General features: G+C 42.7%; 1 protein-coding gene across 9 annotated transcripts in view; it reads left to right on the top strand.

Moving 5' to 3' along the window:
• BLVRA (biliverdin reductase A) overlaps nucleotides 1-19479 on the top strand; it is a 64598-nt gene that overhangs the window by 26759 nt on the left and 18360 nt on the right. For 3 of the 9 annotated variants that reach the window (XM_014853722.2, XM_070504317.1, XM_070504324.1), the window contains exons 3-5: nucleotides 3777-3898; nucleotides 6271-6390; nucleotides 7952-8049. In XM_014853722.2, the coding sequence (XP_014709208.2) occupies nucleotides 3777-3898; nucleotides 6271-6390; nucleotides 7952-8049 (340 nt within the window). Of the gene's footprint in view, nucleotides 1-861; nucleotides 892-1920; nucleotides 2404-3730; nucleotides 3899-6270; nucleotides 6391-7951; nucleotides 8050-19479 lie in introns of those variants that run through there. The other 6 variants (XM_070504309.1, XM_014853721.3, XM_070504306.1 and 3 more) reach the window with 3 other exon arrangements.

Here is a 19479-nt window from a genome sequence, read left to right as displayed (position 1 = left end):
CCTCTGTATGGGTGTTTTTTCTCTGACTTCCTTCTGGATGTTCCCCTTTATCTTTAATTTTCTGTAATTTGAAAATCACGGGCCTGAGCATCGTTGTTTGGGGGCGTTTATTCTGCTTGGTGTTCCCTGAACTTCCTGGACCTGTGGTTTGGTGTGTGACATTAATTTGGGGAAATTCTCAGTCGTTATTGTTTCAAATATTTCTTCTGATCCTTTCTCTCTCTCTTCTCCTTCTGGCTTTCCCATTACATACATTATACTTTTTGTAGTTGTCCCACAGTCCTTGAATATTCTGTTTTGTTTTTTTTCAGTCTTTGTTCTCTTTGCTTTTCAGTTTGAAGGTTACCACTGAGATATTGTCAAGCTCTGAGTCTCTTTCCTCAGCTGTGTCCAGTCACTAATAAGCCCATGAGAGGTTTGCTTCATTTCTGTTCCGTGTTTCTGATCTCTAGCACTTCTTTTTGGTTGTTTCTCAGGATTTCATCCCTCAGCTTACATTGCCCATCTGTTCTTGCATTCTGTCTGCTTTATCCATTAGACCTTAGCGTGTTAATCATAGTTGTTTTAAATTCCCAGTCTCATAATTCCAACATCCCTGCCGTGTCTGGTTCTGATGCTTCCTCTGTCTCTTCAAATTGTGGTTTTTGCCTTTTGGTATGTGTTGTCATTTTTCCTTGATAGCCAGATATGAGGTACTGTGTGAGAGGAATAGCTGTAAATAGGCCTTTAGTGACGTGGCGGTGGGGTGTGGGGGAGGGGAGGCATTCTGTAGTCCAGGGATTAGGTCTCAGTCTCTTGTTAAGCCTGTGCCTCTGAATTATGAACTTCACACTGTTTCTTGTTTTTTTCCTCCCTCCTTAGGTGGGACAGGATGGCCTGAGGGGCCTGGAGGTGGGTGTTTCCCTTCCCTGAGGTCAGTTAGGCTCTGATAATACCCCAGCAGGTTAGGCTCTGGTTAACTAGTTTCCCTTGAGGGCAGGCCTTGTCAAGAACATTTCTGGCATATTTCAAAAGGGTTCTTTATCTCATTCCCTGCTGGAAGCAAGAGGGGAAGTTTCTGCAATATTTACTAGCGGAACTGGTCAAGCTCCTGGAGGTAAATCTCACCAAATTGTGGGGCCCCGTCCCCAAGGCTGGGTCCCTGGCGTGTTTAACTATCAGAGTCACCCTCACTGAGCGTCCAGCAGTTCATCAGGTGCAGTCCAGGCTCTCCCCCGCAGCGCTGGTCCTTGAGGCGCTTTTTGCTCCTGAGTCTCTGCTCCAGAAAGTTGTTCTCTGCATTTGCCTGTCTGTCTGTCCAGTCTTGGGGCAGCACTTTGCCCCATGTCCTCCCCTCTATTATGGATCCTGGAAGAGTTGTTGATTTTTCAGTCTGTTTAGCTTGTCTCTTGTTGTTAGGGTGGCTCCTTACGTGTGGAATGAGAAACCAGAAGCCCTCATCTCTTTGATTTGCAGTTTCCTGTCAGAAAATGTTGAAGAGGTCTCATGTAAAATGCAGACGCTCAGGAAAAATGGCCTAGCAATTCATTTTCCTCAAAAATAAAGTTCTTTCCCAAGGAGGAACTCAACTCTTAAAATATCAATATTTTCACGCCTATTTTGTCCCTCTGTGTCAGTTGTGCAAGAAAATGTTGTCCAAACCAAACTGTAAAACATTTCGTCATTCAGTCTGACACTGGGCAAGCCGGGTTTTGTTTGCAAGTTTGTATCATCAACTACTAAAATGAAAAAAGCAATTTGGCTTATTACAGATAATGGAGCTGTTTCTTAATCTAGCGGCTCTTTTGAAGCTAGAGACTTATGTTCCTGGTTGTTATCTGGAATACGGCTGTTCAATAGTTAATCTTAGAAATGCAGTAAATGTTTAACCTAGTGAGATTGCTCGTCTCCTTTTCTCAGTTAAAGAAGAAACAAATATTTGATCGGGGTGTGTTTGGCTGTACAGATTTCTCTAATGATTACCTTACTGCTTTTTGGTACGTGAGACTGTCAAAAAATAAAAATAAAAAACTAGACTTGTAACTGAAAAGGTACTAACTGGGCTCAATTGCCTGTTGTCGGTTGGGCGTTGTGGCCGCTCCTTCTCATGCTCCCCCCTGACTCAGAGAAAGCAGCCTGAAACTACACTGTCCAGAGCTCTCTCCGTGTGAAGTCGGCCGGTTAGAGGCAGTCTCGGGAGTCCTGGGAGACTGAAGAAAGAGACTGTTGTTCACAGGGCACAGTTGCAGTCTCATGTGTCTGTCAAGGCTGCTGTGTGGCTTAGCAGGCAGTCAAGCTCCTGTGAACACTCCCTCCCAAGCTGCAGGCTGCAGACACTTTCCAGACTTCTTGGCTTCCAGGCAACCCCTCAGTGATGCTGGAGAACCAGGCAGGAGCCAAGCTGTGGAAGGTCTCATATGTTTGGTAAAGAACTTGCACTTGGCTGTTTTTCGCTCTTTGGTTGGAATCTCAGTCAGTTTGGGCTGCTGTAATAAAGTACTGCAGACCAGGTGGCTTATAAGCCTCAGAAATTGATTTCTCACAGCTCTGGAGTCTGGCAATCTGAGTTCGGGCTGCCAGCATGGCCAGGGTCTGGTGAGAGCCCTCTTCTGGCTTGCAGACAGCCGACTACTCAGTGTGTCCTCATGTGGGCGGAGGCCAGAGAGAGGAAGCAAGCTCTCGTGACTCGTAAGGACACTGACGCCACTCTTGAGTGCTCCTACCTCGTGACTTCACCTAACCCTAATTACCTCCCAAAGGCCCCACCTCCTAATCCCATCATATTGCAGGAAAGGGTTACAATCTTCATTCAGTGTGAATTTTGGGGGGGACACAAACACTCAGTGCATAGCAGTTGGGGAAATGACGGGCCTTATCAGCGGAGGGACTTAGTTTCATCGTAAGCGCCTGCTCTGGGAGGCCTGTGGACGGCCGTGGGAAGGGTGAGATTAGAAGCAGTGAGACTAGTTGGTTATTGATTACATTGTCAGTAAGGAGGCAAGGAAGGCCTGGGCCAAGACGAGAGCAGGAGACACAGGGAGAGGGGCAGAATCAGCAGGAAATGGCGACAACCAGATAGTAGAGGTGAAGGAAGGGGGTGAGTCTGTGCTCAGACACATCCAGGATCTGGGTTAAGGGATGTGTAGAGATAATTGTATCAGTTTGTATTCTATTGAGTTGCTGGGTAACTTTCAAAAGTCGACTTGATTTTTCACTCTAATACAATTTGCATACAGCTGCCAGCAGGATACCTAAATGATACGGAAGCTACCATGGCAGAGTGGGAGGGAAGTTGGTTGGAACCCAGAAAGCCATAGTGAGGAGTCTGAGTAGGTGACAGATCGTGGTTTGCCTATTTGCCCTTCTGCCAGCAGCTCACTGAGCAGCTGAGGCCTCTGAAGACTCCCAGCTGTATGAGAGTCGCGTGTCCCCTAGAGGAGGGATCCAGGGAGGACAGAGGGACCAGAACGTGGGCTAGGAATGGCTTAAAGAGGAAAATCTCCCACCCTTGGAGAGGTGGCAGTAGAAATGGAGAGCCACATGTGGGAGCCTTCTCCGTGGATGACACTGGCCAGAGCACCCGTAGAAATATGTCTTGGGTGGAGGTGACTTCTCTCCGAGCCGCATTTCAGGGACTTTCTTAATCCTTACGTGCCGCGGCTTCTGGTGGGTTCTGGGTTGGCTCCCTTCCTTGCTGGTCGGACCCTGACTGGTTCTGCCCACGCGTCTTTGTTTTGCTGTTCCCTGCCAGATGCCTGGACCATTTGCAAACTCCACGTTGGTCCCTTGTGTTTCAGCCCGAGAGGAAGTTTGGCGTTGTGGTGGTTGGCGTTGGCAGAGCCGGCTCCGTGCGGATAAGGGACCTGCGGAATCCACATCCTTCATCGGCGTTCCTGAACCTGATTGGCTTCGTGTCCAGGTGGCTCGCATTTGCTTTGTGCTTTGTAATTCGTGGGAAGCTCAGAGAGATGGACTAGGCCTCGGGACATGGAGATTCTCCAGACCCAGGAGAGAGAGAGCTGACCCCAGGGTCACTCAGAGAACTGTGTTGGGGGTCAGCCTCACAAGATCTCCGGTGTGAATGGGGCTGGGAGCTGAAGAGTGCTGGCCCTGCAGCTGGGATGTTCAACGAGTCAGCCCAGAGGGGTCTGACAGTTACAGAAGGGGCACAGCGAACATGTGATGGGGTGGCCTGAAAGAAGGCTTAAGGTGTACATTAGTCATCATAACAGCCATCCATGCAGTGGCCCTGGGCTTTACCAGGCTTACCCACTATTTGATGTAGATTTGATCACCAAGCCCACTTTACAGATAAAGAAGCTGAGCCACAGAGGAGTTAGGTAATTTGCCTGAGGTCACACAGCTAGGAAGTCTAAGAACTGGATTTGGACACAGGTCTGTTTGATTCAAAGCCCATCTTTTAAACACCATGTGTTCCTTTCCCTTTGATCATTTTGAGCCCCGCTTTTCTTTAGGGATTTGTTTATCTCCCATAACTCAACCAAAACTGAACTTACCCCCGTGTTTCTTCTTCCCTGCCCCACACTCAGCTCCTTGCTCCACTTGCACACACTACTCACCAAAGTCCCGCTGTGCAACCTCGTTCATCGATATGAGTGGTGAACTAGATGTAGGCACTTTGCGGGCTGAGATGTGTGGTGCGCAAGTTGGGCATGTCTCTACTTTCTAGTGCTTTGGAGAAATCAGATAAATACTTACGCAAGGCAGAAGTAACCATCGTGATGGTCTGTGCTGGAGATTTTTCGTATTTTAATTTGTGGGACCTACTTTCTTGCAGTTTACCTGTCTCAAAACCTGGCCCTTCCTTTAAGGATTTAAAGTGGACTTCTGGGCGCTAGGGAGACCCAGAAGTGCCGGGAATCTGTCCTTGGTCTCTGTTCCTCTCCCAGTAAGACTTGAAGGGAGCTGCACACAAATGGGAGATCGACGTTGTTGTTAGCCAGCATTGTGGCTCCCAGTGTGCCCCCACCTGAAGCTGGATCGAGCACAGCACTGGCTCAAGGCTGAAGCAGGGCCTCTCCTTTTCCCGTAATCCCCAGTCCTCTGCCAGCTGGATGCCGTGACGGATGCAGTGGGAGCTCCTGAACTACCCAGGTCGTGTGCGAAGATGGCCAGCTCATACCTGCTGCTCTGCGGCACCCTGCCATTGTCACACTGTTCCCCTTCTCACATACACTGTTCTTCATGGCCGACCTGCTGAGTCCGTCACCTCCCCAGGAGGCCTTTTCTGAAACTCTAAACTAGGCGTTTCTTGCCTTCTCTCAGCCTCCTCCCTGTACCTCCGGCACATTTCTCATGTTAGTCTTGTGTTGCTGTGTATCTGTATGTGTGTCTTCCTCCCGCTACCAGCCTGTGAGCTCACTGGAAGCTGAGGACTTTTAATTCATTCTCTTCGTCCTCCCTGCAGTGCCCAACACACAGCAGGCAAACAATAAGTATTGGCCAAATTAAGCCGTATGGATTGGGTGGCACCCGTAGGAGGAAACCTCCCATAATGCCCTTTGGCAGCTGAACTTTCCTAACTGCCTTCTGCCTGCTGCAGCTTGGGTGGAGCTCTGAGCCGGCCAAGGCCTCCTGCTCTGCCCGTTTCCTCTGTGGCGGCCACCGTTGGAGGACTGCGCCAGCCCCCGCCCTGGGGCCTGTGCAGATAGCCGGGTGCTCGGCTCTTCTAGAGCAGAAGCTCCTTCCTGCAAAGGGCCAGAAGGCTTAGGGTTCCTGTCCTGCTTCTGCTGCTGGTCAGCCGTGGCAGCCACTGCCTCTCTGGGCTTTGTGAGCTCAGCTATCAAGGAGGCGATGACACTCGCCTTGTACTTGACCATCAGGAAGCCGTGATGTATGTGAAGAAGCTTGAATGCACTCAGCCGTTTGCACTTTAAAGGGGTTAGCGTATCGGATTTGGATTCGGTTTGAGACACACAGTGTTTGGCCAAGTGCTCGGAGCTGGCGGTGACCACAGAGATCACTTCTCATGAGATAAAAGGAGACCAGTTCTTTTTACTTTAGAAGTGAAGTAATTCAGAGACTCCCACGTCACACAGGCTGTTAGTTGTAGTGTCGGCACTCAATGCCTGGTGCCCTGACTTCACCCCTGGGGCTGTTTTTCTCCCTCCATGGTGGAAAGTGCCCTGGAAGTGGGAGGGAGGAAATTCGTTTCTTGATTTCCAAAAGCTGATCATCAGGACGTTGTTGGGAGGAGGGGAGAGAGATGGCTCTCATTTATTCGATATTCTGCCTACTTTTGAGTTCCATTTCCCTGTTACTCTCAAACAGACGAGAACTCGGGAGTGTTGAAGGAGTGCCCCAGATTTCTTTGGAAGATGCTCTCTCCAGCCAAGAGGTCGAGGTTGCTTATATCTGCAGTGAGAATTCCAGCCATGAGGACTACATCAGGTGAGTGTTGAACGCAGGCTATTGTTGCCTTGCGCAGTCGTGCAGGGCTGTGAGAATGACTGGGCAAGCCGAAATCTTGCAAAGGGGTCTTAGTAATCAACGGAAGGATTACAGTGGATCCATGATCTTTAAAAATTGTCGTCAAAACAATAAAAATTCTCAATATTGGTTATAAATGTGTAAGGAAATGAAAAATGTAGTAAAACTAGTATTTACGTAGTACACTGTAATTTAAAACATTAGAAACATTAAGAATTAAAGTGTCTTATTTCTTTGTAAAGAATTTCTTGAGAGTAGTTTGAACAGTGCTTGCGTTTTTCTCATCCTATAACTCAGGATACGGAGCCCGCATCTTTTCTGTGCCTCAGCAAACTGTCATGGTCCTTTCTAAGTGTGGATCAGCTTCCAGTATTTGATCGTTTACCCTTTCCACATCATTTGCTATCTCTGAGAGCTCCTTTAGTATAAAGCATTTTTGCCATGGGATAAAAGTGTAAGGAAGTAGTGGTGGCATTCAAAGAGGGGAGATGACATTGTTTATAAAGCAAGAGGGGAAGCGACATGTCCCGCTGCCCCACCTTTGAATGCGAAGCTGAGAGCCCTTCGAGCTTTTGGTGGGACTGAGCCTGGAAGGAGGAGCCCCACCCGGGACCTGGCAGCTCCCTCGGCAGTGCCGGCCGCCTCCCTGAGTCTCAGCTTCCCCTCTAGGTTCCGACATTCAGCCACAGCTGCTACCACCCTGCTGTCCCCCAGGAGTAAGCTGCTCCTTCTTCATCACTCCAGTTCTAGTGTGGAAAGACACACCTTTCCTTGGCTCCCCTTAACCTTCTTTGGCACCAGAGTGTATTTCCTTAAAAAAGCGATCGTGTAATTCCCACGCTTGTACCCTAAAATATCTAGAGAATCAAATTCCATGTTCTGAGCCCAGCCTTCTAGCCCCTTCACTCTCAGACTCCCAGCTCCTTTTGGGACTTTGTTTCCCTCTTCCTCCTGTAGCCCATGCCCCGGCCGTGCTGAAATTCGCACCATTATCCCAATGGCCGGAGCCCCGTCAAACACCCCAGCCCCTGCCCATGCTGCTCAAAGGGAAATACCCTTGTCCTGTTACACCTGGAAGAGGGCTTTTGTCCTTCAAGGCCCAGTTCAGATGTCATTAGTGAAACCCCTTTGGGCTGCCTCAGGCAGAGCTAGCTCCCCTGGGATTTGTAGTCTTTATTCATAGCTGTTATTGGTAACAGGCACTTTACCTGTTAACATGTCTCTATTTCTTCTCTGAAATAACTGGTAAGTAGTACCTAGTTGAATCTGTAACTGGATGAATGGATGAATGTTCAAATTAGCCCGTAACTAGGAAGACACTCTCGTGCAGCATAGTAGAAACTAACGTGAGGTACAGTTCGTCCTCCTTATCCTCTGGCCCTGACTGTCTCCCGCATCCTTCATGGCACGTGTACACACAGAGACTTTGTGCATGTGTAACATTCTGTTCTCTGTCATGCAGGGCATTTTAGTGAAGCTTATTTGAAGTGATTTTCTCTCTCTCTCTCTCTTTTTTCCAAAGGCAGTTTCTTAATGCTGGCAAGCATGTCCTTGTGGAATACCCCATGACACTGTCTTGGGCAGCAGCTCGGGACCTGTGGGATCTGGCTGAGCAGAAAGGTGACGTATGTTCTGTCTGGAGCACAGACCCTATTGCTAAGAGTTCCTGCCTCTAAGATTTCTATGCTATCATCTTTATGCCTTTAAAACTTTACCCCATGTCATATATTACTGTTCTATGGTCTCCCAACCCCCTGACCATGCCCCATACTGTAGGCACAAATAAGAGGCAGCGTATGGAGGGCCTGCAGGGTGGGGGGATGGTGGGAATCTGCCAACTTTGGTTTGAGACTCACCAGCTTCTTTTACTCTAACGAAAAATAGGAATTAGCTTCCACCTGTGCTAGTGTCATGATATTATTTTGGCTTTATTCCTGTGATATTTATACTGCTAAAGGAAAAATGCGCAAATCAGAGTACTTGATTGTCTTATATGCATACTTTATAGTTTTTGCTATTTCTCAAGAGGAATGCCATTTATTAAATATTTACTATATTCTAGGAACTTGGGAGCTCTTCTAAGCACTTCATATCTTATTTTGCTTAATTGTCCTAAAAACCCTTGGAGGTAGCTACTTCCTCTAGCTTATGTATAGGAATCCATGGCTCAGAGAAGTTAAATAATTTGTGCCAGATCACAAAGCCAGTAACACAACTACAAAATGAAAGATGGAGCTTTGGCTTCAATCCTTTTGGGCTCTGAAGTCTACATTCATTCCTCTAAGCCATGCTGCCCTCTGGAGATTTTTAGATTTTTATGTTTTTATAATAACTAGACAAGTCTTTCTATGGAGGCAACTAGAACTAACTAGAATGTTTGCGGATTAAAGGAGCTAGTTAACTGAAGTTTAAATCATAAACTCTCTTTGTTTCAACACTAACTAATGAAAATCTTGAGTATGTGAGCAAAGTGTGGTGAACAATTATAGTGGCAATCACCAAAGAAAGCACCGTGTGCTTCTCACCGGTGTAGACTGATCACACTTTACTGAAACTCTTGATCGCCTTTCTGTAGCACTGGGCTGTGCGCCTGGAGGACAGAGCCCAGCTTTCCCCTCTGTAGCCCCAGCAGCTAAATACTGCCTAGAACTTAGTAGGCCTTCGGTAGATGTTTGTTGAACACACAGCTGGGTGAATGAGTACTGATGGGAACCAGAGGATTCAGGAGCTTTGGAGCCAGCACCTTTGTATATCATTTCTCATGGCGTCGATGTCCATGGATGAAGACCAAGATGCCAAAGTATACCCGATACATTTCTTGCCAATTGCAAAGAAAAAACGCGCTTTTACAGTGAAGAGCTCTGCTGTTACCTTCCTAAGCAAATGATTGCTAAAAGGAGTCAATCTGACATCACAAGCCATCTGGTGTGATGTACACATCATCAACCGTATAAGTGAGATTTACAGGAAATACGGGATAAGGAACAAATTAAATGACACCTTTAAAAATCGAACAGACCAAAACGTGGAATGCTCTACAAGATAACAGGCTAAGTTTGTTCAGAAGGATAGTGTCCTGCACATAGTGACTTCCTTGCAAAGAGTATACATGGAAAGTAAGGAAAAAGAGTATAACTTTACACTGGAGAAACCAGACAAACATTGCCTCAACCAGGTGATCAAGGTCGACATCAACAGTGGTAAGTCATGTTAATAGCATGTACCCTTGATATGGTGTGATGCGAATGGCCCGTCACCTGTGTAGTTTTCCTCCCCAAAACATAACCCCAGTCTAATTATGAGGAGAACATCAGAAAAATCTTAGTTGAGGAGCATTCTACAAAATACCTGACCACTACTCTTCAAGACTGTGAAGGTCATTAAAAAAATAAGGAAAGTTTGAGAAATTTTCCAACCCAAGAGGAGCTTATAGAGGCATAATGACTAAATGTAATGTAGTATCCTAAAACAGAAGAAGCACATTAGGTAAAAACTAAGGAAATCTGAATAAAATATGTACCTAAGTTAATTTTTTTTAAAATGAGGAAAAAAATACTAAGAATCAGTGTTATATTGGAGCCTTGGTATTAGCCACTTAAGCAGGCAGAATCTAGGTGGATATGTACAGATCATGAATGGCTTTAAAAAAGAAAAAAGTCCTTAACAATGAAAATGACCTTTGTTTTCTGGGCGAGTATTCAGAACTCGTACTAGAACGTTCATTAAGCAGCTTCTACATGATAGTTATCATTATGTGGGAGATACTGGGCTTGATGATAGGGATAACAAGAGGATGACCCTTGCCCTCGAAGAACCCACATAGCCGGATGTTCACAACTAGCAATATGAATTTACCTGCTGAAAGTGAATTAAAAAGGTAACTATAGCATTTACGTTGTAGCCTGGGAAGTAATAATCTTATTCAACTCGGCATACCTAAATGTTATGTCATTTTTGGATGGCAAAAGTTATGGACAATTTGGGAGTAATGTCAGCAAGATGGTAGAATAGGAAGCCCCAGGACCTTATTCCTCAATGGAGACACCAACTTATCAACAATATATAGACCAAATTGCCTTTCTGAGAACTCCAGATACCAGTAAGTGGTTGCCGTACCCCAGGCTTGCACAGAACCAAGAAGAGCTGCATTGAAGCAGGTGAGAAGGTTCATTGCATTTGCTCACCATAGCCCTTCCCGGGCACAGCATAGTGGTCAGGAGAAAACTCCCAACTCTTAGCTTCTGCCTTTGGGAGAAAGGGAAGAGTAGAATGTGTGTGCGACATTCTGGTTTTTCAGGGGCTGCTTGAGGGACTGTTTTCTGTCTCTCCTAACTCAGCGCTGCTGGAAATGGTAGCATACTTTGGATGCCAGGTGGGGGACCACTAAGAACACCGAGAGCACTGTGGCTTGTTATAGCACCAGAGGCACACTGCTGTACCGGAGGCAGACACCAGGGGGAGCAAGAGGTTACAGGCTCTTGAGAATAGGGGCAAACCTCTTTAACTTGGAAATTACACCCACCTGCCCTGAAAATGTCTGTGAGGCCCCCAGAATTTCTAGCTGGCTGATTGGTGAAGGTCGTCCCCTATACAAAGCCAGTCTGTAAAGATTGGGAGGGGTGACTGTTTTTTCAGATATTCACATCTCAACAAATGATCACAAGGAATACAAAGAAACAAGGAAACATAGCCCACTCTAAGGAACAACATAAATCTCCAGAAACCAGCCCTAAATAAATGTAGATCTATGAATTACCTGACAAAGAATTCAAAATAACTCTAAAAGATGCTTAGTCAGCTAAAAGAGAACACAGACAAGTAAACAAAATCAGGAAAACAATGCGTGAACAAAACAAAAATGTACAACAAAGAGATGTAGACTATAAAAAAGAACCAAACAAATTCTGGAGATAAAGAATAAAATAACTGAGTTGAAAAAATCACAAGAAGGGTTCAACAACAAACTTGATAAAGCAGAGGAAAGAATTGGCAAACTTGAAGATGGGTCATTTGACATTTTAGTCAAAGGAACAAAAAAAAAGTGGCAAAAAGTGAAGAAAGCTTAAGGGACTTACATGACACCATCAGGCAGATCAATATATGCATTATGCGAGTCCCAGAAGGAGAAGAGAGAGAGAGAAAGGAGCAGAGAGCTTATTTGAAGAAATAATGGCTGAAAACGTCCCAAATTTGAGAAAGGAAATGGAATATAAATTCAAGATGCTGAATAAACCCAATTAGAATAAATCCAAGGACCCATACGCCCCAAGACACATTATAATCACACTGTCAGAAGTCACAGATAAAGGCAGAATCTTGGAAAAAGCAAGAGAAAAGTGACTCATCACATACAGAGGAGCTTCTGTAAGTTTATTACAGAGTTCTCAGCAGACGCTTTACAGGCCAGGAGGAGTAGAGATGATGTATTCAAAGTGTTGAGAGAAAAATGACAATCAAGAATTCTGTATCCAGCAAAACTGTCCCTCAGAAATGAAGGTGAAATTAAGACTTTCCTAGATAAATAAAAGCTGAGGGAGTTAATCACCACTGGACCTACCCTGTAAGAAATGCTGAGGGGAGTCCTTCAAATTGAAACAAAAGGGTGCTAAACAACAACAAAAAAAGCATATGAAAATAAAAAGTTCTAGACAAATATGGAATCTTGTAGTATTTTGTTGGTGTATAAATAATTTTTAATTCTGTGCGGAATTGAAAAGACAAAGCATAAAAAATGACTAAATCTATGTTAATGGATATACAGTATATAAAGATGTAATTTGTGACATGAGTAACATAAAGTGGGAGGTTGGAAATGTGTAAAGGAATAGAATTTTTGTGTGCAATTGGACTTAAGTTATCAGTTTAAATTAGATTATTATAACTTTAAGATGTTTTCTATTATCCCCATAGTAACCACATAAAAATACCTATAGAAGACACACAAAAGAAAATGAGAAAGGAGTCAAAGCATACCACCACAAAAAAATCAGCAAAACACAAAAGAAGGCAGTAAGAGAGGCAAAGAGGGACAAAATAGCGGCAAGAATATACAGATAACACTTAACAAAATGGCATTAGTAAGTCCTTTCCTACCAGTAATTACTTCAAATGTAAGTGATTAAACTGCCTAATCAGAAGACATAGACTGGCTCAATGGATTAAAAACAAGGTCCAAGTATTTGCTGTCTACAACAGACTTTGATCTAGAGACACACTAAGAGTCAAGGATGGAAAAAATACATTCCATGCAAATGGTAACCAAAAGAGCAAAGGCTATACTTGTGTCAAACAAAATAGGCTTTAAGTCAAAATGTGTTGTAAGAGGGGCCAGCCCCGTGGCATAGTGGTTAAGTTCATGTGCTCTTCTTCAGCAGCCCAGAGTTCAGGGGTTCGGATCCCAGGCGTAGACCTGCATCACTCATCATCTATGCTATGGTGGTGACCCAATACAAAATAGAGGAAGATTGGCACAGATGTTAGCTCAGAGCTAATCTTCCTCAAGGGAAAAAAAGGAAGATTGGCAACAGATGTTAGCTCAGGATGAATCTTCCTCATCAAAAAAAAAATGTCATAAGAGATGAAGAAGGACATTGTATAATGATAAAACGGTCAATTCACCTAATGTCAGAGCTGCCAAATATATGAAGCAAACATTGACAGATGGAAGGGACACAATAATAGTAGACTTCAGTGCTCCACTTTCAGTAATGGAGAGGTAAACCAGACAGAAGATCAATGTGGGAAACAGAAGATTGAACAACACTGTAGACCAGTTAAACCTGACACACATATACAGACCACTCCATCTAATAATAGCAGAATATACATTCTTCCCAAGCACACATGGATCATTCTCCAAGATAGACCACATGGAGGCCGCAATAAGTCTTAAATTTAAGAAGATTGAAATCATACTAATTATCTTTTCAGAACACAATGGAATGAAACTAGAACTCAACAGCAGAAGGAAAACTGAAAAATCCACAAATGTGTGAAAATTAAACAACACACTCTTAAATAGCCAGTGGATGAAGGAAAAACTTACGAGAGAAATTAGAAAATCAATTGAGAAAACGAAAATAGAACAGACCAAACTTTATGGGATGTAGTGAAAGCAGTACTAAGAAGGAAGTTTATGGTGGTAAACACTTAGCTTAAAATAAGGAAAAAGATCTCAAGTCAGCAACCTAACTTTTCACCTCAAGGAACTAGAAGAAGACCAAACTAAATCAAAAGTTTAGAAATCAAAAGAAAAAGGAAATAATAGAAATTAGAATAGAAATAAAGGAAGTAGAGAATAGAAAAACAATAGAAAAAAATCAAAGAAACTAACAGTTGCTTTTTGAAAAGATGAACAAAATTGACAAACTCTTACCTAGATTAACTAGAAAGAAATGAGAGAAGTGGAGGGTGATATGCGTTCTTATTCAGCGAGTGTGAAGTTTGGTTTTGCAAGATGAAAAAGTTTTAGAGATCTTTTGCACAATAGCATGAATATCGTTAACACTAGTGGACTGTGTACTTAAAAATGGTTAATACGGTAAATTTTATATTGTGTTTTTTACTACAATTTTTTTAAACTAAATTTATAAAACCTAGAGCAGAAATAAATGAAATTGAAAACAAAAAACAGTAGAAATGATCAGTGAAACAGAGAGCTGGTTCTTTGAGAAGATAAACAAAACTGACAAACCCTTAGCCAGACTCACTAAGAAAAAGAGAAAGAAGACTCATATAAATAAAATTAGAAATGAAAGAGGAGAAATTACAACAGATACCACAGAAATACAAAAGATAAGAGAATACTATGAAAAACTACATGCCAACAAATTGGACAATCTAGAAGAAATGCATAAATTCTTAGACTCATACAAACCTCCCAAAACTGAATGAAGAAGAAATGCAGAATGTGAATAGACGAATCACAAGTAAAGAGATTGAAATAGTAATCAAAATCCTCCCCCCAAAATAAAAATGCAGGCCCAGATGGCTTCCCTGGAGAATTGTGCCAAACATTCAGAGGTTTAATACCTATCCTTCTCAAAAGTCTTCAAGCCATTCCAAAAAGGTGAAGAAGACAGAACATTTCCTAACACATTTTACAAGGCCAACATCACCCTGATCCCAAAGCCACACAAGGACAACACAAGGAAGGAAAATTACAGGTCAGTATTGCTGACGAACGTAAATGCAAAAATCTTCAGCAAAATATTGGCGAACCGAATACAGTAACACATTACAAAGATCGTACACCGTGATCAAGTAGTATTTATACCAGGGACACAGAGATGGTTCAACCTCTGCAAATCACTGTGATACACCACATTAACAAAATGAGGAATAAAAGCCACGTGATCATCTTAATAGACTCAGAGAAAGCATTTGACAAGATCCAACATCCATTTATGATAAAAACTCTCAGTACAATGGGTATAGAAAGAAAATACCTCAACATAATAAAGGCCATATATGAAACACCCACAGCCAACATCACACTCAATAGGGAAAAACTGAAAGCCATCCTTCTGAGAACAGGAACAAGACAAAGATGCCCACTCTTGCCGCTTATTCAACATAGTACTGGGTGTTTTGGCCAGAGCAATTAGGCGAGAAAAAGAAATAAAAGGAGGGACTGGCCCCATGGCCAAGTGGTTAAGTTCACACGTTCCGCTTCGACAGGCCGAGGTTTCACTGGTTTGGATCCTGGGCGTGGACATGGCACCACTCATCAGGCCATGCTGAGGCAGTGTCCCATATAGCACAACCAGAGGCACTCACAACTAGAATATACACCTATGTAGCAGGGGGCTTTGGGAAGAAGAAGAAGAAGGAAAAAAAAAGATTGGCAACAGATGTTAGCACAGGTGCCAATCTTTAAAAAAAAAAAAAGAAGAAAAGAAAAGAAGTAAAAGGAATCCAAATAGGCAATGAAGAAGTGAAACTCTCCCTGTTTGCAGATGACATGATTTTATATATAGGAAAACTTAAAGAATGTATCAGAAAACTGTTAGAAATAATCAACAATTATAGCAAAGTTGCAGGGTACCAAATCAACTTAGAAAAATCAGTGGCATTTTAATAACATACTTATAGAAAGAGAATTCAAGAATACAATCTGATTTATGATTGCAACAAAAAGAATAAAACATCTAGGAATAAGTTTAAACAAGGAGGTGAAAGACCTATAGAATGACAACTGTAAAACATTATTGAAAGAAATAAATGATGACATAAAGAAATGGAAAGATATTCCATGTGCATGGATTAGAAGAATAAACATAGTTAAAATGTCCATACTATCTAAAGCAATCTACAGATTCCGTGCAATCCGAATCAGAATCCCAAAGACATTCTTCATTGAAATAGAACAAAGAATCCTAAAATTGATATGGGACAAAAAAAGACCCGAAATAGCTAAAGCAATCCTGAGAAAAAAGAACAAAGCTGGAGGCATCACAATCCCTGACTTCAAAATGTACTGCACAGCTATGGTAATCAAAATAGCATGGTACCAGTACAAAAGCAGACACACAGATCAATGGAACAGAATCGAAAGCCCAAAAATAAAACACATCAACGTACAGCTAATCTTCAACAAAGGAGCTAAGAACATACATGGAGAAAGGAAAGTCTCTTTAATAAATTGTGGTGGGAAAACTGGACAGCCACATGCAAAAGAATGAAAGTAGACCATTATCTTAAGCCATACACAAAAATTAACCAAACTGGATCAAAGACACGAAGGTTAGACCTGAAACCATAAAACTCCTGGAAGAAAATATAGGCAGTATACTCTTTGACATCTGTCTGAAAAGGATCTTTTCTGATACTACTCAGGCAAGGGAAACAAAAGAAAAAATAAAGAAGTGGGACTTCATCAAACTAAAGAGCTTCTGCAAGGCAAAAGAAACCAGGAACAAAACAAAAAGCCCACGAACTGGGAGAAAATATTTGCAAATCATATATCTGACAAGGGATTAATCTCCAAAATATATAAAGAATTCACACAACTGAACAACAAAAAGGCGAACAACCCGATCAAAAAATGGGCAGAGGAGGGCAGACTCAGTGGCACAGTGGTTAACTTCACATGCTCTGCTTCAGCGGCCCAGGGTTTGCTAGTTCAGATCCTGGGCGCAGACCTGCACACCACTTATCAAGCCATGCTCTGGCAGCATCCCACATAGAAGGACTTACGACTAGGATGTGCAGCTATGTGCTGGGGCTTTGGGGAGGGAAAAACAAAAAAACAAAAAGGAGAAAGATTGAAAATAGATGTTAGCTCAGGGCCAATATTCCTAAAAAAAACAAAACAAAAAAGGGCAGAGGTTATGAACAGACCTTTTTCCAAAGAAGATACACAGATGGGCAATAGGCACATGAAAAGATATTCAACATCACTAATCATCAGGGAAATGCAAATCAAAACTACACTAACATATCACCTTACGCCAGTTAGAATGGCTGTAATCACCAAGACAAATAATAACAAATGTTGGAGATGATGTGGAGAAAAGAGAACCTTCATACACTGCTGGTGGGAATGCAAATTGGTGCACCCACTATGGAAAACAGTATGGAGATTTCTTCAAAAAATTAAAAATAGAAATATACAACCCAGCTATCACACTACTCAGTATCCTAAGAACTTGAAATCAACAATTTAAAGAGATTTACACACCCCTATGTTCATTGCAGCATTATTCACAATAGCCAAGATGTGGAAACAACTCAAGTGCCCATTGACCGATGAATGGATGAAGAAGATGTGGTATATATATACAATGGAATACTACTCAGTCATAAAAAAGAGACAAAATTGTCCCATTCGCAACCACATGGATGGACTTTGAGGGTATTATGTTAAGTGAAATAAGTCAGACAGAGAAAGACAACACCGTATGATTTCACTCACATGTGGAAGGTAAACTAACACATGGACAAAGAGAACAGTTTAGTGATTACCAGAGAGGAAGGGGGTTGGAGGGTGGGCATGAGGGGTAAAGGGTACATTTGTATGGTGACTGATAAATAATAATGTACAACTGAAATTTCACAATGTTATAAACTATTATGACTTCCATAAAATAAAATTTAAAAGAAATACAAAGAAAAACTCTAAATACACTTAGAAGAGTGAGGCAGTCAAAGTTGAAGAAATAGGATTTGACCTCACGTGGAATGCTGATGCGTGATAATTATAAGGCTCCAGATGCAACACTATTAACTTAGCAATCTGGCAAGTCAAAATATGTATCAAATTAAAAGATTCAAATCCTTTGTAAACCTTATTTTACAGAAATATGTAAAAAACTTTGTATACGAGTGTTCACGCCAACATTATAAGAGCAAAAAATAGCAAACAAATTTGGTATTCAATAGTAAGAGAATGGTTAATATTTATAATTCATCTGATAGAATGCAGGCTCTAAAAATCATGAAGATTCTTATTGTCATAAGAAAAGGTACATTATACATGGCTAAATAGAAAATGCAGGTTATAAAACTATAGTATTATTTTAAGACAAATATAGATGTGTAAACAGTTTGTTTAATAGTGGTTATTTCTTGGTAGTGGCATTTTGGGTGATTCTGTTTTCTTCATATTTTTCATGTTTTCTGTAATAAGCATAACTTGCTTTAGTAATATGATATAAAACAATATATTAAGAATTATTAAGAAGTTACCAAATTATCCACACAGTATAATCCCCCAAAATAAAAACAAATTTTAAAAAGTTACACATAATTTGGATAAATACCTAGAGAAGTTTAAATATTTAATGTAAAGAAGAAAAATCTTAAGATGTATAAAAGCTCTCCACAGAAAGAGAAAATAGATTTATGTTGCATTGCTTCAGTCCGTAGAGGGCAGAATTACAGAGATGGAAATCTCAAATTCATGTAAGAAAGAATTTTCTAAGAATGTGTGACACTGGCATGTTTACCCAGGGTGCCACAGAAAACAGGCTCAGTATTGGGTATCGTATAGTTGACTACTGCCTAGTTAAGGGTACTTTTTGCATTTTAAATATCACAAATGGAATGGGAAGTCCTATTTTTCTTTTCATGGACGCACATAAAATGAATCACTGTTAGTGGCTCAGGGTGGTGCGTGACCTCCTCTCCCTCTGCTTCTCAGAATTCTTCTCAGAATGCGTGTTTCTCAGGTCCCATCTGTCACTCCACCAGTCAGATGGCATAACTTGCCGAGCTTGACAAATTTCAATAAATGGGCAACTTTTTCTAGCACCTGTATCAATGGTCAAACTAGTTATAAAGCTAGAATCCTATGACACAAGAATTTCTAAGAAGTAAGTCTTGTTTCTTCTACAAAAGCAGCTCTGAGGACTCCCACAGTCTTTGCCAGTGTTGATCCAAGCGTGGAGCTGCCTGGAGTCCCCACTGCTTGCATCTCCTCCCTGGAGCTGGAGCTGTTGCTACAGTGAGACCTGCCCCAGGGCCCCAGTCACTGTGCACTGTTTTCTAGGATTGGGACAGCACAGCAGCTTGTCATATATGAGAATGGAGCTGCTCTGAGACCTGCACCCCTGTGTCTCAGGTCATGCTTTGACCTGCATTGCCGGGGCCAGGCTGCCACTGCTCTGAGCCCCACCTCTTGGGTCCCAGGTCACAACTCTGGCTGACCGTTGCTGGGGCCACACTGCTACTACTCTGAGCCTGCACCCTGGGTCCCCGTATGTGGCTTTAACAAGCCACTGCTGGAGACATGCTGCTGCTGTTCCATGACTGCCCCCTGGGACCAGAGTCAGGACTTAGACCCACCACCCGGGGTTGTGCTTCTACAGCACCCTGCCCTCCTGGGCCGAAGCCACCACTGCAGTCTGTCATCCCAGGGCCTGTGCTACTGTTGCACCCCTCCTCTACCGGAGTCACTGCAGCAAGTCCAGAGACCCACACCCTGGGTCCATGAGGATCTGCACATGTCCACACTTTAGACCTCAGCACCACTGCTGCAAATGCACTAAAATTAGGCCTCAAGACCCAGGTACTGTGATAGTTCTGCATGCACCTGATTCCAGGGTTCTA

Source organism: Equus asinus, chromosome 1 (assembly GCF_041296235.1).
Source record: "Equus asinus isolate D_3611 breed Donkey chromosome 1, EquAss-T2T_v2, whole genome shotgun sequence".
NCBI classification, from domain to species: domain Eukaryota; kingdom Metazoa; phylum Chordata; class Mammalia; order Perissodactyla; family Equidae; genus Equus; species Equus asinus.
Note: the sequence above shows the minus strand (reverse complement) of the source record. Positions and strands in the feature narration are given on the sequence as shown.